Source organism: Lissotriton helveticus, chromosome 11, assembly GCF_964261635.1.
Source record: "Lissotriton helveticus chromosome 11, aLisHel1.1, whole genome shotgun sequence".
Taxonomy (NCBI): domain Eukaryota; kingdom Metazoa; phylum Chordata; class Amphibia; order Caudata; family Salamandridae; genus Lissotriton; species Lissotriton helveticus.
Genome location: NC_136072.1, coordinates 794,008,412 through 794,027,981, shown reverse-complemented (window position 1 = coordinate 794,027,981; position 19,570 = coordinate 794,008,412). Strand labels below are relative to the sequence as shown.

The window sequence follows — 19,570 nt, the reverse complement described above, 5'->3', positions numbered from 1 at the left end:
CCACACCTGGTTGTGTTCGAATGGGCTCTCGCCAGATGTCCAGAGCTTACTCGCGGAGATGCTCTTTGATGACACCCGCCTGTTTGGCGACAAGGCTGACAGTGCCCTGGAGCGCTTTAAGGACTCGCGGGCTACGGCCAAGTCCTTGGGTCTCTCTGCTAAGAACCCGGCCACTCCTGGGTTTCATTCCTTTCGTGGCCAAGGTACAGGCGCCCAGGCACGCCCATCCACCAAGCCTGTACAGAACCAGCCTCAGCACGGCCATGGTCGCAGGTTCCCCTGGGGCGGGGCGGGGAACCAGCGTGCGGGTCCGTCTACCTCCACCCCGCTGCTTCCGCCTCCAAACCTTCCTAATCTGAGCTTTGGGGAGCACCCCACGTCAGTGGGTGGCAGGATCCGCCACTACCTCTCCCACTGGCGCGAATTTACATTGGACCAGTGGGTGCTGCAGATAGTCTGCCAGGGTTACTCACTTCCCTTTCAGTCCTCTCCTCCAGCCATGCCACTTCGATACCACCGCATCTCGGGGGATCATTTGGGTCTTCTCTGACAGGAAGTCACGGCCCTCCTGGCCAAGGGGGCCATCGAGCGCGTTCCCGGGCAGGAAGTAGGGAGTGGTTGTTATTCTCACTACTTTCTGGTCCCCAAGAAGGACAAAGGGGGCCTGCGCCCCATCTTGGACCTCTGGGACGTCAATCGCTTCCTCCGGAAGCAGAAGTTCAAAATGCTAACTCTGGCTCAGGTCCTGACTGCTATCGACCCTGGAGACTGGATGGTGGCGTTGGACTTGCAGGACACTTATTTCCACATCCCCGTCCTGCCGGCCCACCGGCGCTACCTGCGGTACACAGTAGGCCGAGAGCATTTTCAGTTTGCCGTGCTCCCTTTTGGCCTTACCAGTGCCCCTCAGGTGTCACGTAAGTGAAGGCGGTGGTGGCAGCTCATCTGCGCAGGTCTGGGGTGTCAGTCTTCCCCTACCTCGACGACTGGCTGCTGAAGGCGGGCTCACCCCAGGCAGTCGTCAACCACCTCCAGACTACGGCCAACCTCCTGCACTTGCTGGTGTTCTCCATCAATGTGCCGAAGTCGCACCCGAGTCCCTCTCAGAAGCTCCCCTTCATCGGAGCGGTTCTGGATTCGGCGTTGTTTCGGGTTTATCCTCCCGAGCACGAGTCTGGGATATTCAGGCTATTCCGATCTTTCAGCCTCTATCCTGGGTTTCGGTCAGGATGACCCTCCGGCTCCTGGGCCTGATGGCCTCCTGCATCCTGCTAGTGACACATGCCAGATGGCATATGTGGGCTCTGAGGTGGGACCTGAAGTTCTAGTGGGCGCAGCATCAGGGCAACCTGTTTGACCGCGTTCAGATCTCGTAGGGCACTGCACGACAATTACAGTGGTGGCTCACGAATCGCGATTGGGTCAATGGCAGATCCCTCTCCCTTCTCCAACCGGAGCACACAGTGGTGATGGATGCGTCCCTCCCAAGATGGGGAGGCCACTTGGGAGAGGCGGAGATCAGAGGCCTCTGGTCTCCGGCGGAGTCCCGGCTCCATATCAACCTTCTGGAGCTGCGGGCGATCCGACTTGCGCTGAAGGCATTCCTTCCCTCTTTTTTGGGGAAGTGTAGCGCAGGTGTTCAAGGACAACACCACCGCCATGTGGTATTGCAACAAGCAGGGCGGAGTGGGGTCCTGGACCCTATGTCAGGAGGCTCTGCGCCTCTAGACATGGCTGGAACATCAAGACATTACCTTGGTGGTTCAACACCTGGCAGGTTCTCTGAACGCCAGGGCGGACAAACTCAGCCGTCGGTGCATGATGGATCATGAATGGCGTCTGAACTCCGACGTGGTGCAAGGTCTCTTTCTGCAGTGGGGAGAGCCCTGGTTAGATCTATTTGCCACCGAAGAGAACGCGCAATGTCATTGGTTCTCCGCGTTGGAATTTCCAAGGCGGCACTCGCAGCCGCTTTTCATCTCAAGTGGAGCTGCGGTCTGTTGTACGCCTTTCCGCCTGTACCACTTCTGCTCAGAGTGCTGAAGAAGATCAGGCGCGATCGGGCCCAAGTCATTCTTGTGGCCCCGACTGGGCTCGAAGAGTATTGTATCCCGAGCTACTCAGTATGAGCATCGATCCCCGATCTGTCTTCCTCTTCGGGAGGATCTTCTGTCGCAGCAGCAGAGGACGGTCCTCCACCCGAACCTGTCCAGCCTCCACATCCAGGCGTGGCGATTGAGCTGCGACAGTTGACAGCTTTCGATCTTCCTCCTGAAGTCGGTGATGTAATTCTGGCAACCAGGCGTCCCTCCACTAAGACGGTATACGCCTGCAGTTGGAACAAATTTGTGGCGTGGTGCACAGCAAAGACTGTGGATCCCCTTTCTGCCCCTCTTTCTGAGGTACTTCTGTTCCTACTTTCCTTGGCCCAGCAGGGCTCTGCTCTGGGCACTCTCAAAGTTTATCTTTCTGGTATTTCTGCCTTTCTACAGCTTCCTGATCAGCCTTCTCTTTTTAAGTCCCCGGTTGTTAACCGTTTCCTCAAAGGCATTACACACACCTTTCCTCCTGTGCCCTTCATAATGCCTCAGTGGGACTTGAATCTTGTTTTGACTTATTTGATGTGCACTCCCTTAGAGCCCCTTCATAACTGTCCCCTAGGTCTTCTCACTTTAAAGACGGCTTTCCTGGTGGCTTTGACCTCTGCCAGAAGAGTGTGTGAGCTATAGGCTCTTTCTTCCAAACCTCCTTTCCTTTCAATTCATCCGGACAAGGTGGTTCTAAGGACCCGTCCTTCTTTCTTGCCTAAGGTTGTCATGCCCTTCCACATCGGGCAGACATCACCTTGCCCAACTTCTTTTCGCCTCTGCATCCTTCCAGGGAGGAGGAGAGGCTCCACCGTTTGGACCCAAAACACGCGCTCGCATTCTATCTGCAGCGTACACAGCAGTTTCGGGTGGATGATCAGCTCTTTGTTGGCTACGTGGGTACCAAAAAGGTTGGGCTGTGCACAAACGGACCATCTCTTGGTGGGTCGTTTTGTGCATTGAAGCATGTTACTCCTTGGCCAAGAAGGAGACTCCTGTGGGACTGTTTCCCCATTCGACCAGGGCAACTGCAGCCACTACAGCCTTTGGACATGGCGTTCCCTTGTAGGACATTTGTCAGGCAGCTACGTGGGCCTCGCTGCACACGTTTACAAAGCCTTACTGCCTTGACAGTGAAGTCCGGAGAGACGGCTTCTTTGGCCGTTCTGTTCTCCGTGACTTCCTGGTGTAATTTTGTTCACAGACCCTCCACCGGGGTTGGTATTGCTAGGGTATCTATTCTAAGGTAAGGAATCTATCACTAATGTGTCTCTTTTAGATGCACAAGTTACTACTTGTGTAACAATATATCTGTAAGAGACATAAGTTAGTGATAGATTCCTTACCGCCCCTCCCATCCTCCCCGTTCTGCGAACTGATTACTAGGGTTAAGGTCATCCTTTTTAGGGCCCTAGTTTTCTGCACCAATGGTCAGTATCTTGTATGGCTCTGCGTTTCTGGCGCGTAAAGTCGCCTAAGTACCCTCCGTGACGTCATCTCGGCGCGGACAACGCCAGTGATGGACGCAGAGCCGCATGACGCCACCTACTGACGCGCAGGGGTACTGCTAAGCAAAAACTTTCCGGATCCAGTCTGACGCCTGGGGATATTCTAAGGTAAGGAATCTATCACTAACTAATGTCTCTTACAGATGTATCGTTACAAAAGTAGTAACTTGTGCATCATGCCTCAGTGGGATATTTATTTGCTCTTCATGACTTGATGTGCTCGCCCTTCAATTCTATGCACAGTTGCTGTCTGAATGGCCGATCAATAAATTGGTTTCTTCATTGTAATTACTTAGGCATGCTCTAAGGAGGAAGAGAGGATTTATGGTTGGGCACAAAAGGGCTCTTAACTGCTACATTGAGGGCACAGACCAACACTGTGTGAATGATCAGCTTGTTTTTGGCTTTGCTTGCTGTAAAAAGTGAAAGGTGGTTCACAAGCAAATCTTACCCAGGTGGCTCATCCTGTTCATAAAAACATGCATTGTTCTAGCGAAAAAAGAGTGTCCTGAAGGCCCTTTGGCTCATTCGTGCAGAGTCAGGGCTGCTACTATGACATTGGCGAGAGGTGCTCTGACGTTGGACATCTGCCAAGCTGCTACATAGGCAACATTACACACCTTCACCAGGCTCCACAAAAAAGTCAGCATGGAAGACCATTTCACCCGCTTGGCCCTTCAGTAATTTCTGGTAGCAATCTACTCGGCAGAGCCTTCAGCTTTTGGGAGGTACTGCTTTGGTATCTAGTCAGAAGGCGAGGAATCCCCAGTTAGCGGCATCTATCAGAAGCACAATTAACTTGGACTTGGTAAAGCTCATTTTGGTGGATACTCTTATCTACCCACAGATTCCTTACTGTACTTGCTTCTTTCCCAGTTATGTGAAGTATACTTCCATGTTTCTAATAAGCTTACAAATTAGATGTTGCACAGTGTCACATTTGGAATCTTAAGTATACAAAAATTTGATGGATGAAAAGCTTGAATTAATCTCGACCACATGTAAAATCAATCTGATTTCATCGCAGCCCATCATTATTTTGCACACCATGCCATCTCAGTTTGGACCCAGCCATATGTAAATCCGTCTTGACCCTTCTCCAGTTGGAACAGTCTAGCCTGAGCTGCCAGGCCAGGTCCTCACTAAACCATAGCACAATTAACCCAGGATCGGTTTTGCACTTGTTAATGCTCATCAGCTTGGTGTAGATAGGTCCTCTGCACATTCTGTAACTGGAACCAATGTCTGGAATAGCAGTCCCACAAAGGAGGACACACTCAAATATACAGCAAAGTGATGGATAGAATGCTAGAATTAATCTCAGCCACTGGTAATCACGCTGGGCCGCATCCCAGGCCTTGTGTGCACACCATGCCACTCGGTTTGGACCCAGCCATATGCAAATAGGTCTTGACCCTGCTCCACTGGGAACAGTCCACCCTGGTCTGCCAGGCCAGGTCCTCCCTGAACTGGAACATAAGCAACTAAGGGCTGGTTTCTCATGTATTAGGACTTATCAGCCAGGTATAACATGGTTCCAGTGACCGTGTGCATGGGGCCCATGTCTGGGCATACTCGTCCCACTTAGGGGTGCACGATAAAGTATACAAAAAAGTGATTGATGAAATTCTTGCATTAATCTGACCTGCTGATAATCACTCAAGTCCACATCCTGTCCACTGAAATTGTGAACATCATGCCACCTCAGTTTGGACCCAGCCACCTGCATATTAGACTGATTCACATATGGCTGGGTCCAAACTGAGGTGGCAAGATTTGCAAAATACCGATGGATTGGGTTGCGACCCAAAGTAATTACAAGTAGCTGAGATTAATTTGAGCATTCAGTTTTAGTGTTTAGGGGAGAAATAATAAGTACATAAAATATCTTGCAAAGTATTATTTTTAAAGTGAAACTAATTTGTTAAGGCACCAACCAATAAATTCTGAGACAAGATTACCAGTTCTCTTTGAGGTATCAAATTTATTATAAAAAAGTGCAATTAATTACACAATCATTACAATTTAGCAGCATGATTTGTTAATTCATGAATCCATTAGAAGCCATAAAATATGTCCAGGTATAGTAATGAAGTTTTTTGAGAACTGTATTAACAACCATGCATTGTGCTGTGTTGCAGTAATATACTAATACAGTCAACACCTTTTTTGCATCGCTCTTTCGCTTTTTCAAGGCAGTGTAGAAAAATGCAAACACAAGGAGATGATGGTCGAAGCGCTGAAACTTTTTAGACACTCACCCCCAGCCACTATTAGATCTGAATTAAATCCATCATCGTTCTTTCGCTCACTCGCCACCCCAGTTCAGACACAGCCTTTTGTAAATCAGTCTTGACCCCCATGCCTCATGGGAACAGTTGAGCCCTAACTGCCAAGCCAGGTCTTCCCAGGACTGGAAAAAAACATCCTGGGACCGGTTTTGTAGGAAAAAACCCTTATCAGCCAGGCTAGCTTGAATCCAGTGGCATAGTGAGCAAGGGAACCACGTCCGGGCATACCCTGCCAACTGAGGGCGAAGAAAGGAAACACAAGAAGATGATGGACGGAGTGCTGAAACTTTTCAGACACTCACCCACAGTCACAGATCTCAACAACACCTCTTTGGCATACTTGTTGATCTGGGAAACATAGAGGGGAACGATGCTCGATAGGCATGGGCATTTTGGTTGTCCGGAGAAACATAGCCAGGAGATAGAAGATATCAATCAACAAAGGTCCTTGGCAAAAGACAAATTGCATAGGATAAGAATAATTATAGGCCACAATATGCACTCTAATGAGTTAGGTGTCCATCCGGACCTTGAATTTAATCAATGTAGTGAATAGAAAACATTAAGAACGACATATATATAGTGGGACACAATCCTGTATCCGCAGCAAAACTATACAGAACAGACACTTTACATAAATAGAAGGTTAACAGGCAATTTTGCAATCTGTGAGAAGCTAACACCAGTTTACAAATAATAATGTAGCTTTACTCTTGTAGTAAAAACGCAATTATGTCACACAATGGAGAACTTATGTTTAGACTACAACAACTGTCGACGGCGTTTGGATCCTACAATCATAAAGGATCATCATCAGGACAACCAATGAATTGCCTACAAAGTAAGCCTGTAAATAAATTGGGAAAACATAAAGACAGAAAAACAATTGTTTAGATTCTTAATTCATCCTATAACACACAGCATAAACTGATCACACGCCATGCTCAAAGGTGGAAACCTGTCATCCGTATATGTGAATGCGTAACCAGTGCAATTCAAACACATTATCTTACTTGTGATCTAACAACCAGTGAATCAGTCAATGGATAAGGTGATAAGGTGACTATAGCAGATGGTCTGAGTTATTCTGTGTCTGAATTAAGATCAGAGATAGTAAAAGGTCAGAGATAGTGAAAGATAATCAGAAAACCGTAATCAGATATGTACCGTGTCTAAAGAAAGCTAGTAATAATTCAACAAAGAAAATAACCTCTAGAGCCCATATTAAAGGTGCCAACCAGATAATGAGGATGTTAAAACAAGCAAATGCTGATAAGCGGGCTCACCCAATTGATAAGCAGGGCTAGATGTCTGGGTTCACTGCTATTATATTAAGGCTGGAAGGGTCTGGCATGAAGATCTATGGATGGCACTTAATTAAACACAAGCCATATCAAGGCTGTATAAGTACAAAATGAAAATATGGCATGGCGCTTACCTCCGTGTATTTCCGTTATAAGGAAACAGGTCATGGAGTGTAGAACGCCGTAGTTATGGTAAGGCTAAGAGTAAAAGAAAGGGTGTCAAACACGGTAGGGGAAGGGACTGGACGATAAAATAACCTGGTCTGATAAAAGAGGGCTCACCTGTATCGATGGACATACATTATGTCCCATCTAGTGGCGCCACTGCAGACAGGCGAGGGTTGATAAAATCTATAAAAGATTTTAGGGCAAGAGAGAGAGGTAACAACCAAATTACAGAACAGTCTGAGAGCCGATTTGTGAGGGTGAAAGGGGGATCGGTAATTTGCTTACCAGCATATAAAATCCGGACGCGCAATGTCAGCGCAATTGATGGTGAGCACCAGAAGTCAGGCGGCACCTACGGGAAATAATTGGTGTGGGAGATGGTTCTGGGTACACACAAGCAGCGATTATGAGAGGGGAGGAAAGGAACTATGCTTACCTCCGTGTTCCAGTAAAACTACGGAACTGGTCGGTCGGGCAACAAAAATTATTAAGACCTCGACGGGACCTATAGATTGAGGAATATATTAGCAAACAGCATATTGAGGCTAAGTGAGGATTAATTGTCGAGGATTGTTGATCAAGCTTACCTTATTGTTCACAATGGAACAGCAGTGTATCGCAGTCGGGCAGGGTCACACCGATCTGGCACCGGGTCACAGCGCATGAGCCATAGGAGAAGTGTGTCGGCCATGATTGAAGAGGCTGGAAGGCTCGCGCAGGAAGGTTGCGGCAGCCATTTTGGGATGGGAAAAGTATCCAAAAGGGGAGACATATTGAAGTGGAGCGAATATCGCGTGGCGGATACAATGACTGTGATTCATTCCTTATTAAATTAACGGCGCCGTGAATGAGGGTGAATATCATGCATCATCCGATTCGAGGGGCTGGAGGGCTCACGCAGGAAGGTTATGACAGCCCAATAGGGACAGGGAAAGATGCGAACTTCTTAAAGTGGAGTAAGTTCCACAAGGCGGATAGAGTGAATATAGTAAATCCCTAATTGAAATATCGGCGCAGTGAGTATAGTAAATCCCTAATTAAAATATCGGCGCAGTGAGTAAGGGTGAATATCATGCATCATATAGATACATAAATCACATAATTTCAACCCATCTATTAGCAAGACAATGTAATATCATGACAGCATAAGTTTACACCCAACCAGCGAGTGATCAGGTTGTCGCAGAAGGCTTCATCTTCAGAGTAGTGTGGTCCAATCTTCATTGCGATTCAGTCCATTTCTGATACTGTCCATCAGTAGAATCATTTTGAGTTCCTCTCTATTCAATAAGTGTGCAATGTCTCCTCCACGGGATGGCAATTTAATTGATTTGAGGACAGTCCATTTCAAATCATTGTCATTATGTCCTTTCTCGGTATAGTGGTCAACCAAAGGAGCGTTCGGCGTTTTGCAGCGAATTCTGCTCCGATGTTGGCCTATCCTTGTTTTTATCTTTTGTGTGGTTTGGCCAACATACACAAGCTTGCACGGACATTGAATTAAATAAATCAAATCACTGCTGTTACGATAGGTAAAGGTTTTACAATTAATGATAACACTGTTAAAATTTAAAGTTTTACCTTCTATGGTAAGGTCGCATACATTGCATGATCCACGTTTGGCATGACCCACAAGCGGTGTTAGATCCCAAAGGGAATTTAATGTATCACGTATGGGGGGACTTGGCAATGCGGCCCTCACCAGATGGTCCTTTAAATTAGAACTCTTTTTGAATGCAAATAGAGGTCGTTCAATATGCAAAGTGCCGACATTAAGAATGGTCCAATGTTTGATTATACTTTTTCTCAAACTGTTGGAAACAGGTGAAAATGTAGTCACACAAGCTATTCTTTTGTTCGATTCATTTTCTTTGTCTTTAGGGCAGAGAAGAACCTCCCTAGGGCAATACCAGGCACGTTTTGCTGCTCTCCTAATAAGCTGTCTTGGATAACCCCTATCTTTCAGTTTGTCAGATAGAACTGCGGCTTCTCTGAAGTAGTCCTCTTTTGCGAAGCAATTCCGTCTGATACGGAGAAATTGTGAATAGGGTAAGGAATCCCTCAATGCTCTGGGGTGATTGCTATTGTAGCTCAAGAGTATGTTCCTTTCAGTGGGTTTGCGGTATAGTTTAGTGTGCAGTACGCCTTCAGAATGATAGATGTTGAGATCCAGGAATTGAATTGACTCTGAATCAACTGTACTAGTAAAAGTAAGTCCGCAACAGTTTTTATTAAGCCAATGGATAAACTGATTCAAGCTATCAAGGTCATTGTTCCAAATTAGAAAAATATTGTCAATGTAGCATTTCCAAATGGAGATAGCAGACGAAAATGGATTGGAGGGGGTCAGTATGGTCTCTGTCTCAATTTTATCCATGAAAAGTATGGCCAGATTGGGGGCAAAAATAGCCCCCATAGATGTCCCCTTCACTTGTTGGTAAGAATACAATTGTATTGTATTGTAGGTATACTTGTATAGCGCGGTCCTGTCGCCCGAAGGGCATCCTGGCGCTTGAATAAAGATGGAAGGTACCCGATGTGGTCGGGGTCTATTTTCGAGGATGTCACGTATAACCAGCAGGGCCGCAGTTTGGGGGATATTTGTGTACAAGGACTCAACGTCCAGTGTACACAATACCTGATCTCCCGTAGAAAAAGGTGTTTCCTCGATCAGGTTCACCATGGCCATGCTGTCCCTAACGTAGCATTGGGTGAGTGGTACAAATTCTTTAATAAAGAAATTCACATAATGCCCGAGAGGCTCTAGGACGGAGCCACAACCAGACACTATAAGTCTCCCCGGTGGATTTGATACATTTTTGTGGACCTTCGGGAGGGTGTAAATTACGGCCATTCTAGGTGATTTGATAATCAAATATTGAAATTCTTTCGTGTTAATGATGCCCACGTCTAAAGCCTCTGTGGTGATTTTAAAAATGAGGCTCTGCAGGTCCTTAGTCGGGTTAGTGGGAAGTCTCATATAATGATCAGTATTGGCAAGTTGTCTAAGGATTTCCTTTACATATAAGTCTCTATTTTGTAAAACAATGCCTTCCCCTTATCCGCACTTTTGATGATCAAAGTGTCGATACTTTTCAATGATTGAATAGCTTTCTTTTCTTCCATTGGCAGATTGTATGGAATGAATCTTTTGGTTTCCTTAAGGGCATTAAGCTCTTTAGTCACCATTTTCTCAAAAGTAATTACTTCTGGGGTGACCATCCCTGCTGTCGGAGAGAAGGTGGAAGGAGGTCTAAAGGGAGTATTCACAAAAGCCAAAGGTGTTGGATTAATTTGGAAGAAAGCTTCCAGGCGAATCCTACAAAAAAATCTAAGGATTTCGCTCTGTAATTCCAGAAAGTCAGTGCGTACGGTAGGCACAAAGGAGAGTCCCTTACTAAGGAGTGCGGTTTCAGGAATGGACAAATCATGGGTGGATAAATTAAAAATGGGGATGGTGCGTGTATTCATTGTATCAGTGTCTACCACTGATAACATTTCTGTCGCGTTTGGCGCTCCCCTGGGGGATTGTACCACCGAGGTACTTGTTTGGCTTTCCCTCGTGTTGGCGGGTTGGATTGGCCTCTTTCTAAAAAATTACTTCTACTAGGACCAGGGTTCCTATTCGATGGGCCTGCGTTATCCCCTGAATCGGAGTTCTCCGATAGGTCGACCGAAGAATCAGAGAAACCAACGAGGGTTTGGCGTTGGTTAAACCGTCCCCAAGGCCTGGTGTTGCGAGGGTTTGAATAGGCACGATTTGTGTAAAAATCGTTATGGAGGTACGGGTATGTTGTTTCAATATGATAGGCCTTAATGTCTTTTTTGACCTTATTAGCTTTCTTATTTTGTTCGATCCTGTAGAAATCGTCTACAGTTTTCTGTACCTGATCCAATAACTTTTTAGCATCAGGGACTAAGCTGGTGTCGTTGATCTTTTTTATAATATCCTCAATTTCAATGGCTAGGGAGGAAAGCGTTTCAGTGGCTATTTCAATGCCCAAGACAAGCCAGTGCCTTGAGCACGTGGTCCCAATGTGGCTGAAGTTATGTATATATTTTGGATTGTCGGTAAAGATACCGGGGATATTACGTACTATAAGACCCACTGGTATTATATCCGCTTTCAGGTACTGTCTTAGCATAAGGGTCATTAGCTCTAGACGTACTTGTTTTTTCTTTAATTTTTCTAATTGGTCAGGCAGAGAAGAAGAAACATTGGATGGAACATTCTCAGTAATGTCAGAGAACAAGGAAGGGCCTTCACAGATTTTTTTAATGTATTCATCCGAATACACAGGAGCAAGGTCGGACATGCTGTGTGTCACTGGGGGATGAAAAGGAATTAGGAATAACAAACAGAAATACAGGGAAGAATACAGGAAGGGACCCACTTCAAAAAGAAGTAGATAGGGAATTCTCCATTGCAATCCAGCGATTGCGCAACATACTATTAAGAGAACAAGGGTAAGAATACAGGAAGGGACCCACTTCAAAAAGAAGTAGATAGGGAATTCTCCCTTGCAATCCAGCGATTACGCAACATACTATTAAGAGAACAAGGGCTAAGAATACAGGAAGGGACCCACTTCAAAAAGAAGTAGATAGGGAATTCTCCCTTGCAATCCAGCGATTGCGCAACATACTATTAAGAGAACAAGGGATAAGAATACAGGAAGGGACCCACTTCAAAAAGAAGTACATAGGGAATTCTCCCTTGCAATCCAATATAGAAGATAGCTGATCCGTCTACGCTTGCTGAATGGCGGGCAGGGGGATGGATTGGTGCACCTAGGTGACTGAGCCCATCTAAATGGTGTGGGGATGTTGGTGAAATGGTGGCAACACTACGATTTGTGACTAACACGGTCACTGATCGACAGATGGAGTACAACATGGCGACGTGTCTGTTGCTCTGGTTCCCTCACACGGCCAAGACAAAAATCACAAGCAAATTTATTGACTTGGGCCTTATTTTGGCCCAGAGAGAAATTACTTGGCATTGGAAATTGAAAGAGGGTCCATCTACTAGGCGATGGACGAACGAATTGCAGAAATGGGCCCGGAGTGAAAGTGCGGTTAGACTCCGACAAGCTACTCGTACAGCGAATGAGAAGGGCTTGGAAATGACGAGGGCCTGGGAGGCAATAGTGCAGGCCCTAAAGGACTATTTATTGAAGACGAGGACTAGGGGACGGCCAATATAGGAGGTTCCATGGGACGCGAAGATAAATATGTATGGATCCCTCAGGTCGCTACAGGTTTGATTGTGTGTACATGGATATGGCCCACACCAGCAGCAGTTGAGGGGGGTGGAATAAGGGGAGGGTCAGTTGGGGACCGGTACAGATAGCGGAGAGAACTTAGATGACGCTAGACTCATGTTTGGGCCAGTGTGAGGAGTACCCATGGAACATGTTCCCAACAACCTGGTTAGATTAATTGAATGTAGAATGTCAGGAGAATCCAACGGGGGCATTCCGAAGGATGACTGAGTGCGATTGAGTTGCGTTTGTGTTGCTATTATTCGATATCTATGGGACTCTGCATTCAGTTGCCTGTAGGGGGGGGGGGGGGGGGGAGTTATAGAAAAGCAGATACCAAATTGTATTGTTGACCAGATGCCTCGGCGCGATCTTTTCTTTGATATCTCTGACAGATGTGTAGCTAACGCCACCCAGCCCCCGGGATGTGGGCTAAATGGCTGTGTGCAGTTTCATTATTGATCGGTGACTTACGATGATCAGAGATGTGAAGGTCGCAATAATTCATTGTTTGTTTATGAATCTGCAATAAAAACATATTTAAAAAAAATAAAAACACTACGGTTTGTGACTTAAGTGACCCAATACACTGATGAATGACTAATATTGGGCTGCAGAGAGGTGATACATGGATTTTTTGTGATGTCTGTTCTACATATTTGCATAAAGCCAATAAAACTGTATATCAACAAAACCTCCCTTTCACAGCTTTAGAAATATAGTCCTCGATTTTATGGGACCAGTGCTGTTTCTTAACAAGATCAAATTAAATCCGGACTAACTTGAGCAGGGTGCTTCCAGCAGCACTGTAGCTGCAACGATGTTAGAAGGTTTTTAACGTAATTCAACCAATTTCTGCCACCTCTGCTTGCATATATAAATACTTCTTGAACAGATTTTAGGTATACTGCAGCACAAGGATTCTTATGCAAGCAGACCCAGTACACTGAGGGTTTAAGTTTAGCCTGATCTGCTATTGTGGAAATACCTAGTTTCAAAATACTGCAACACCAGTGGGATCTCACAGACGAAAGTCATCATGAACCTGAGAAAATTATTCTCTTGTGTTTGGAGCTTTTTTAAGGACCATACCCCCAAAACTCACCTCATACAATATGGCAGCCACTGCTTTATGTTGATAAATTTGCAAGATTACACTTTGTCGTATAGTTCCTACTAATCAAGTAAGACTGTGCTGTTGGACAACATATGCACCACAATATGGGGACCTACGCAACGCATATCATCAGAATATGTTGGCCAAATTCTTGGCTAGCTCACAGTGCACCACCTTGACCTCTAAACCTTACAGGGTAAGGTGTCTGGAATCTTAGAACATAATCGCACTGATTCCCCTCCCAGGGAAATTGATCAAACAGATCTTCTTTTTGTTATTTTCATAATGAGAACCCTACCTGCCCTGACTCTACTCTACAGAGCGTAATAAGAAGTGCATCCTGCCGAATCTCTTGGAGTAGCTTAACTCTCTATTTACCTGTATGTGTGATGTAGGATGAAGTCAACCTGGTATGGACCAGGCCTCCTTTACAGGATGGTGACAGAAGTTCACAGTTCTGGGACTCGAACCAACAGTTGATGGACAGAATGCAGAACAATGTCATACATTCACCCCAGTACAGAGATCTGGGCCTAAATCCATCGTTTTTTTGCACTCCACACCACCCCAGTTCAGACATGGCCATATGCAAATCAGCCTTGACCCTGTGCCTCATGGGAACAGTCCAGCCCGAACTGCCAAGCCATGTCTTTCCTGGACCGGAATCAAGCATCCTAGGACCGGTTTCTGGCTATCAGCCGTCTTCAGCCAGGATAGCTTGACTCCAGTGGTGTGGAGAGCATGGGACTCACATCTGAGCATACCCATCCCACTCGGGGTGACAAATGCAAAACAACAGTTGATGGACAGAATGCAGAACAATGTCATACATTCACCCCAGTACAGAGATCTGGACCTAAATCCATCGTTTCTTTGCACTCCACACCACCCCAGTTCAGACATGGCCATATGCAAATCATCCTTGACCCTGTGCCTCATGGGAACAGTCCAGCCCGAACTGCCAAGCCATGTCTTTCCTGGACCGGAATCAAGCACCCTAGGACCGGTTTCTGGCTATCAGCCGTCTTCAGCCAGGATAGCTTGACTCCAGTGGTGTGGAGAGCATGGGACTCACGTCTGAGCATACCCATCCCACTCGGGGTGACAAATGCAAAACAACAGTTGATGGACCGAATGCAGAACAATGTCACACATTCACCCCAGTACAGAGATCTGGACCTAAATCCATCGTTTTTTTGCACTCCACACCACCCCAGTTCAGACATGGCCATATGCAAATCAGCCTTGACCCTGTGCCTCATGGGAACAGTCCAGCCCGAACTGCCAAGCAATGTCTTTCCTGGACCGGAATCAAGCATCCTAGGACCGGTTTCTGGCTATCAGCCGTCTTCAGCCAGGATAGCTTGACTCCAGTGGTGTGGAGAGCATGGGACTCACGTCTGAGCATACCCATCCCACTCGGGGTGACAAATGCAAAACAACAGTTGATGGACAGAATGCAGAACAATGTCATACATTCACCCCAGTACAGAGATCGGGGCCTAAATCTATTGTTTTTTTGCACTCCACACCACCCCAGTTCAGACATGGCTATATGCAAATCAGCCTTGACCCTGTGCCTCATGGGAACAGTCCAGCCCGAACTGCCAAGCCATGTCTTTCCTGGACCGGAATCAAGCACCCTAGGACCGGTTTCTGGCTATCAGCCGTCTTCAGCCAGGATAGCTTGACTCCAGTGGTGTGGAGAGCATGGGACTCACGTCTGAGCATACCCATCCCACTCGTGGTGACAAATGCAAAACAACAGTTGATGGACAGAATGCAGAACAATGTCATACATTCACCCCAGTACAGAGATCTGGGCCTAAATCCATCGTTTTTTTGCACTCCACACCACCCCAGTTCAGACATGGCCATATGCAAATCAGCCTTGACCCTGTGCCTCATGGGAACAGTCCAGCCCGAACTGCCAAGCCATGTCTTTCCTGGACCGGAATCAAGCATCCTAGGACCAGTTTCTGGCTATCAGCCGTCTTCAGCCAGGATAGCTTGACTCCAGTGGTGTGGAGAGCATGGGACTCACGTCTGAGCATACCCATCCCACTCGGGGTGACAAATGCAAAACAACAGTTGATGGACAGAATGCAGAACAATGTCATACATTCACCCCAGTACAGAGATCTGGGCCTAAATCCATCGTTTTTTTGCACTCCACACCACCCCAGTTCAGACATGGCCATATGCAAATCAGCCTTGACCCTGTGCCTCATGGGAACAGTCCAGCCCGAACTGCCAAGCCATGTCTTTCCTGGACCGGAATCAAGCATCCTAGGACCGGTTTCTGGCTGTCAGCCGTCTTCAGCCAGGATAGCTTGACTCCAGTGGTGTGGAGAGCATGGGACTCACGTCTGAGCATACCCATCCCACTCGGGGTGACAAATGCAAAACAACAGTTGATGGGCAGAATGCAGAACAATGTCACACATTCACCCCAGTACAGAGATCTGGGCCTAAATCTATTGTTTTTTTGCACTCCACACCACCCCAGTTCAGACATGGCCATATGCAAATCAGCCTTGACCCTGTGCCTCATGGGAACAGTCCAGCCCGAACTGCCAAGCCATGTCTTTCCTGGACCGGAATCAAGCACCCTAGGACCGGTTTCTGGCTATCAGCCGTCTTCAGCCAGGATAGCTTGACTCCAGTGGTGTGGAGAGCATGGGACTCACGTCTGAGCATACCCATCCCACTCGGGGTGACAAATGCAAAACAACAGTTGATGGACAGAATGCAGAACAATGTCATACATTCACCCCAGTACAGAGATCTGGGCCTAAATCCATCGTTTTTTTGCACTCCACACCACCCCAGTTCAGACATGGCCATATGCAAATCAGCCTTGACCCTGTGCCCCATGGGAACAGTCCAGCCCGAACTGCCAAGCCATGTCTTTCCTGGACCGGAATCAAGCATCCTAGGACCAGTTTCTGGCTATCAGCCGTCTTCAGCCAGGATAGCTTGACTCCAGTGGTGTGGAGAGCATGGGACTCACGTCTGAGCATACCCATCCCACTCGGGGTGACAAATGCAAAACAACAGTTGATGGACAGAATGCAGAACAATGTCACACATTCACCCCAGTACAGAGATCTGGGCCTAAATCCATCGTTTTTTTGCACTCCACACCACCCCAGTTCAGACACGGCCATATGCAAATCAGCCTTGACCCTGTGTCTCATGGGAACAGTCCAGCCCGGACTGCCAAGCCATGTCTTTCCTGGACCGGAATCAAGCATCCTAGGACCGGTTTCTGGCTATCAGCCATCTTCAGCCAGGATAGCTTGACTCCAGTGGTGTGGAGAGCATGGGACTCACGTCTGAGCATACCCATCCCACTCAGGGTGACAAATGCAAAACAACACTTAATGGACAGAATGCAGAACAATGTCATACATTCACCCCAGTACAGAGATCTGGGCTAAATCCATCGTTTTTTTGCACTCCACACCACCCCAGTTCCGACATGGCCATATGCAAATCACCCTTGACCCTGTGCCTCATGGGAACAGTCCAGCCCGAATTGCCAAGCCATGTCTTTCCTGGACCGGAATCAAGCATCCTAGGACCGGTTTCTGGCTATCAGCCGTCTTCAGCCAGGATAGCTGGACTCCAGTGGTGTGGAGAGCATGGGACTCACGTCTGAGCATGCCCATCCCACTCGGGGTGACAAATGCAAAACAATAGTTGATGGACAGAATGCAGAACAATGTCATACATTCATCCCAGTACAGAGATCTGGGCCTAAATCCATCGTTTTTTTGCACTCCACACCACCCCAGTTCAGACATGGCCATATGCAAATCAGCCTTGACCCTGTGCCTCATGGGAACAGTCCAGCCCAAACTGCCAAGCCATGTCTTTCCTGGACCGGAATCAAGCATCCTAGGACCGGTTTCTGGCTATCAGCCGTCTTCAGCCAGGATAGCTTGACTCCAGTGGTGTGGAGAGCATGGGACTCACGTCTGAGCATACCTATCCCACTCGGGGTGACAAATGCAAAACAACAGTTGATGGACAGAATGCAGAACAATGTCATACATTCACCCACAGGCAAACATCCTGGATAATCCATGGAAGTGCTCCTCTCACGAGGTAAAGTTCAGAAGCAGTTTATACAATAAAAACTGGCCTCGTTCGCACTGTGTCTGAGTTCCTTAGCCACTCATTGTTTGTATTTCCGATTCAGAGCGGTCTCCGAACAGACAACAACAATACGATAGGGCAGCATGCTCAGTGTACTTTATCCTTGAACATAATGTACAGTGTTGTGATAAAATGCTTACGAAGAAATGTCCTTGCAAGCAGGACACTTTCTAAGTGCATCATGATGTACGTGCAAAGCATGCAACAAGTGACTTTTCTAGAAAGATAGGATATGAAGTTTAATAGTGAACATGTAAAAGGGAAGCTTTTGTGCACGGATCCTGTTAAATCTTGCTACAACTTAAGGACTGATCGCCTACTTTGTATTTGAAGGCCAGTATAGCCCATGTATTATTTGATAGACTAGTTGTATATAATTATGGTATGTATAACCAGAGAACCAGAGCGAGCCAAGTTTCAGAAAGACCACCTGAAATGTAAAACGAGAGCGAAGATCTAAGTCCGAAAATTAATATGTTAGACTTAATATTAGGAGGGCTAACAAATACGTGAAAATGTGTAATTTTGTGCCAGGGCTGTGTAACTTTTTATGCTTAAATATGCATGCATCCTGATAGGACTCTTTTCATTGCAGAAAGCTATCAAGTCGTACAACAAGAAATATGAAAGGCAATGGAAGTTCGATGCCTTGGATAGTTTCTTTACTTCGGTGAGAAAAACTACAGATGTTATGTTAGTATGGCAGTTAAAAAAATATCCTTTGAAGACGGTTGTATCACCTCTATTCCAATAGCCACCATTTGTGGAAAAAGATAAACGGTAGAAGTATTTACCATTCAGTACCGATGTTTTTAACCATCTATTATGTTAATCTATGAGAATAAACAACTATGATATATGGATAGATGTGTATGTCATGTCAGTGAAAATAAAAGTGGCCATATAACCTGTTATTTGGAGATAGTGGAGTAATACACACAGTTTTGCTCATTTATCACGAAAGTACTATATCCTTCAATATTGCTAGAGTATAGTGACTTGACAGCGGTAGCATTTATACTCTGCACATCTGAATATATTGTCAAAGCCGTGGCACATTTTCTTGTTTTTTTTGTTGTTTAAAAAAGATATTTAATCAAAACCAGGATACAATAAGGTTAAGTCCCATTCAGAGGACAGGACACCTATATGTTTTTCTTTTCAGAGAAAGCACTTCTAGAAGTTCCCTCTGTTTTACTCTATGGTCCTGTAAACCTATTTCTGAAATCTGTTTTGTACATTCCGTGTGTTGGTTGATCCTTCCTTATCTATGGAGGGGCAAGTAGCTGAGCCTTTTTAGCTGGCTGATGTGTGCTCTCTGTGGTTTGATGAATAATCAACTAGTGACAGTGGTCATTAGACCCTTCTTGCACTACCGGTGGCAGAAATCCATCTGCATGTGTAAACACAAATTTACTGATACTTAGTTCTATTTGCAAAATTCTTTTAATTTGAAATAAATCATTTCATTTTTTCATGATTATCAGAACATCCACTGTATGCATTTTCTGCAAACAATCAATCGTCCTTGATGTTTTTTTAGAAAACCAATACAAATGCTTTTTAAACAAAATGGATGAATTTAAACGAAAGCAAAATCGAATCCCAATGCATTTCGGGAATATTTCCCTTCATCAGGGGAGCGTGAGTGTACTGAAAATATTTCG

At 46.1% G+C, this 19,570-nt stretch overlaps 1 protein-coding gene across 1 annotated transcript in view; it reads left to right on the top strand.

Moving 5' to 3' along the window:
- Positions 1 to 19,570, top strand: part of LOC144791946 (poly(ADP-ribose) glycohydrolase-like) — a 478,778-nt gene that overhangs the window by 113,343 nt on the left and 345,865 nt on the right. The window contains exon 5 of the mRNA XM_078666771.1: positions 18,499 to 18,573. Coding sequence (XP_078522897.1) covers positions 18,499 to 18,573 — 75 coding nt within the window. The remainder of the gene's footprint in view (positions 1 to 18,498; positions 18,574 to 19,570) is intronic.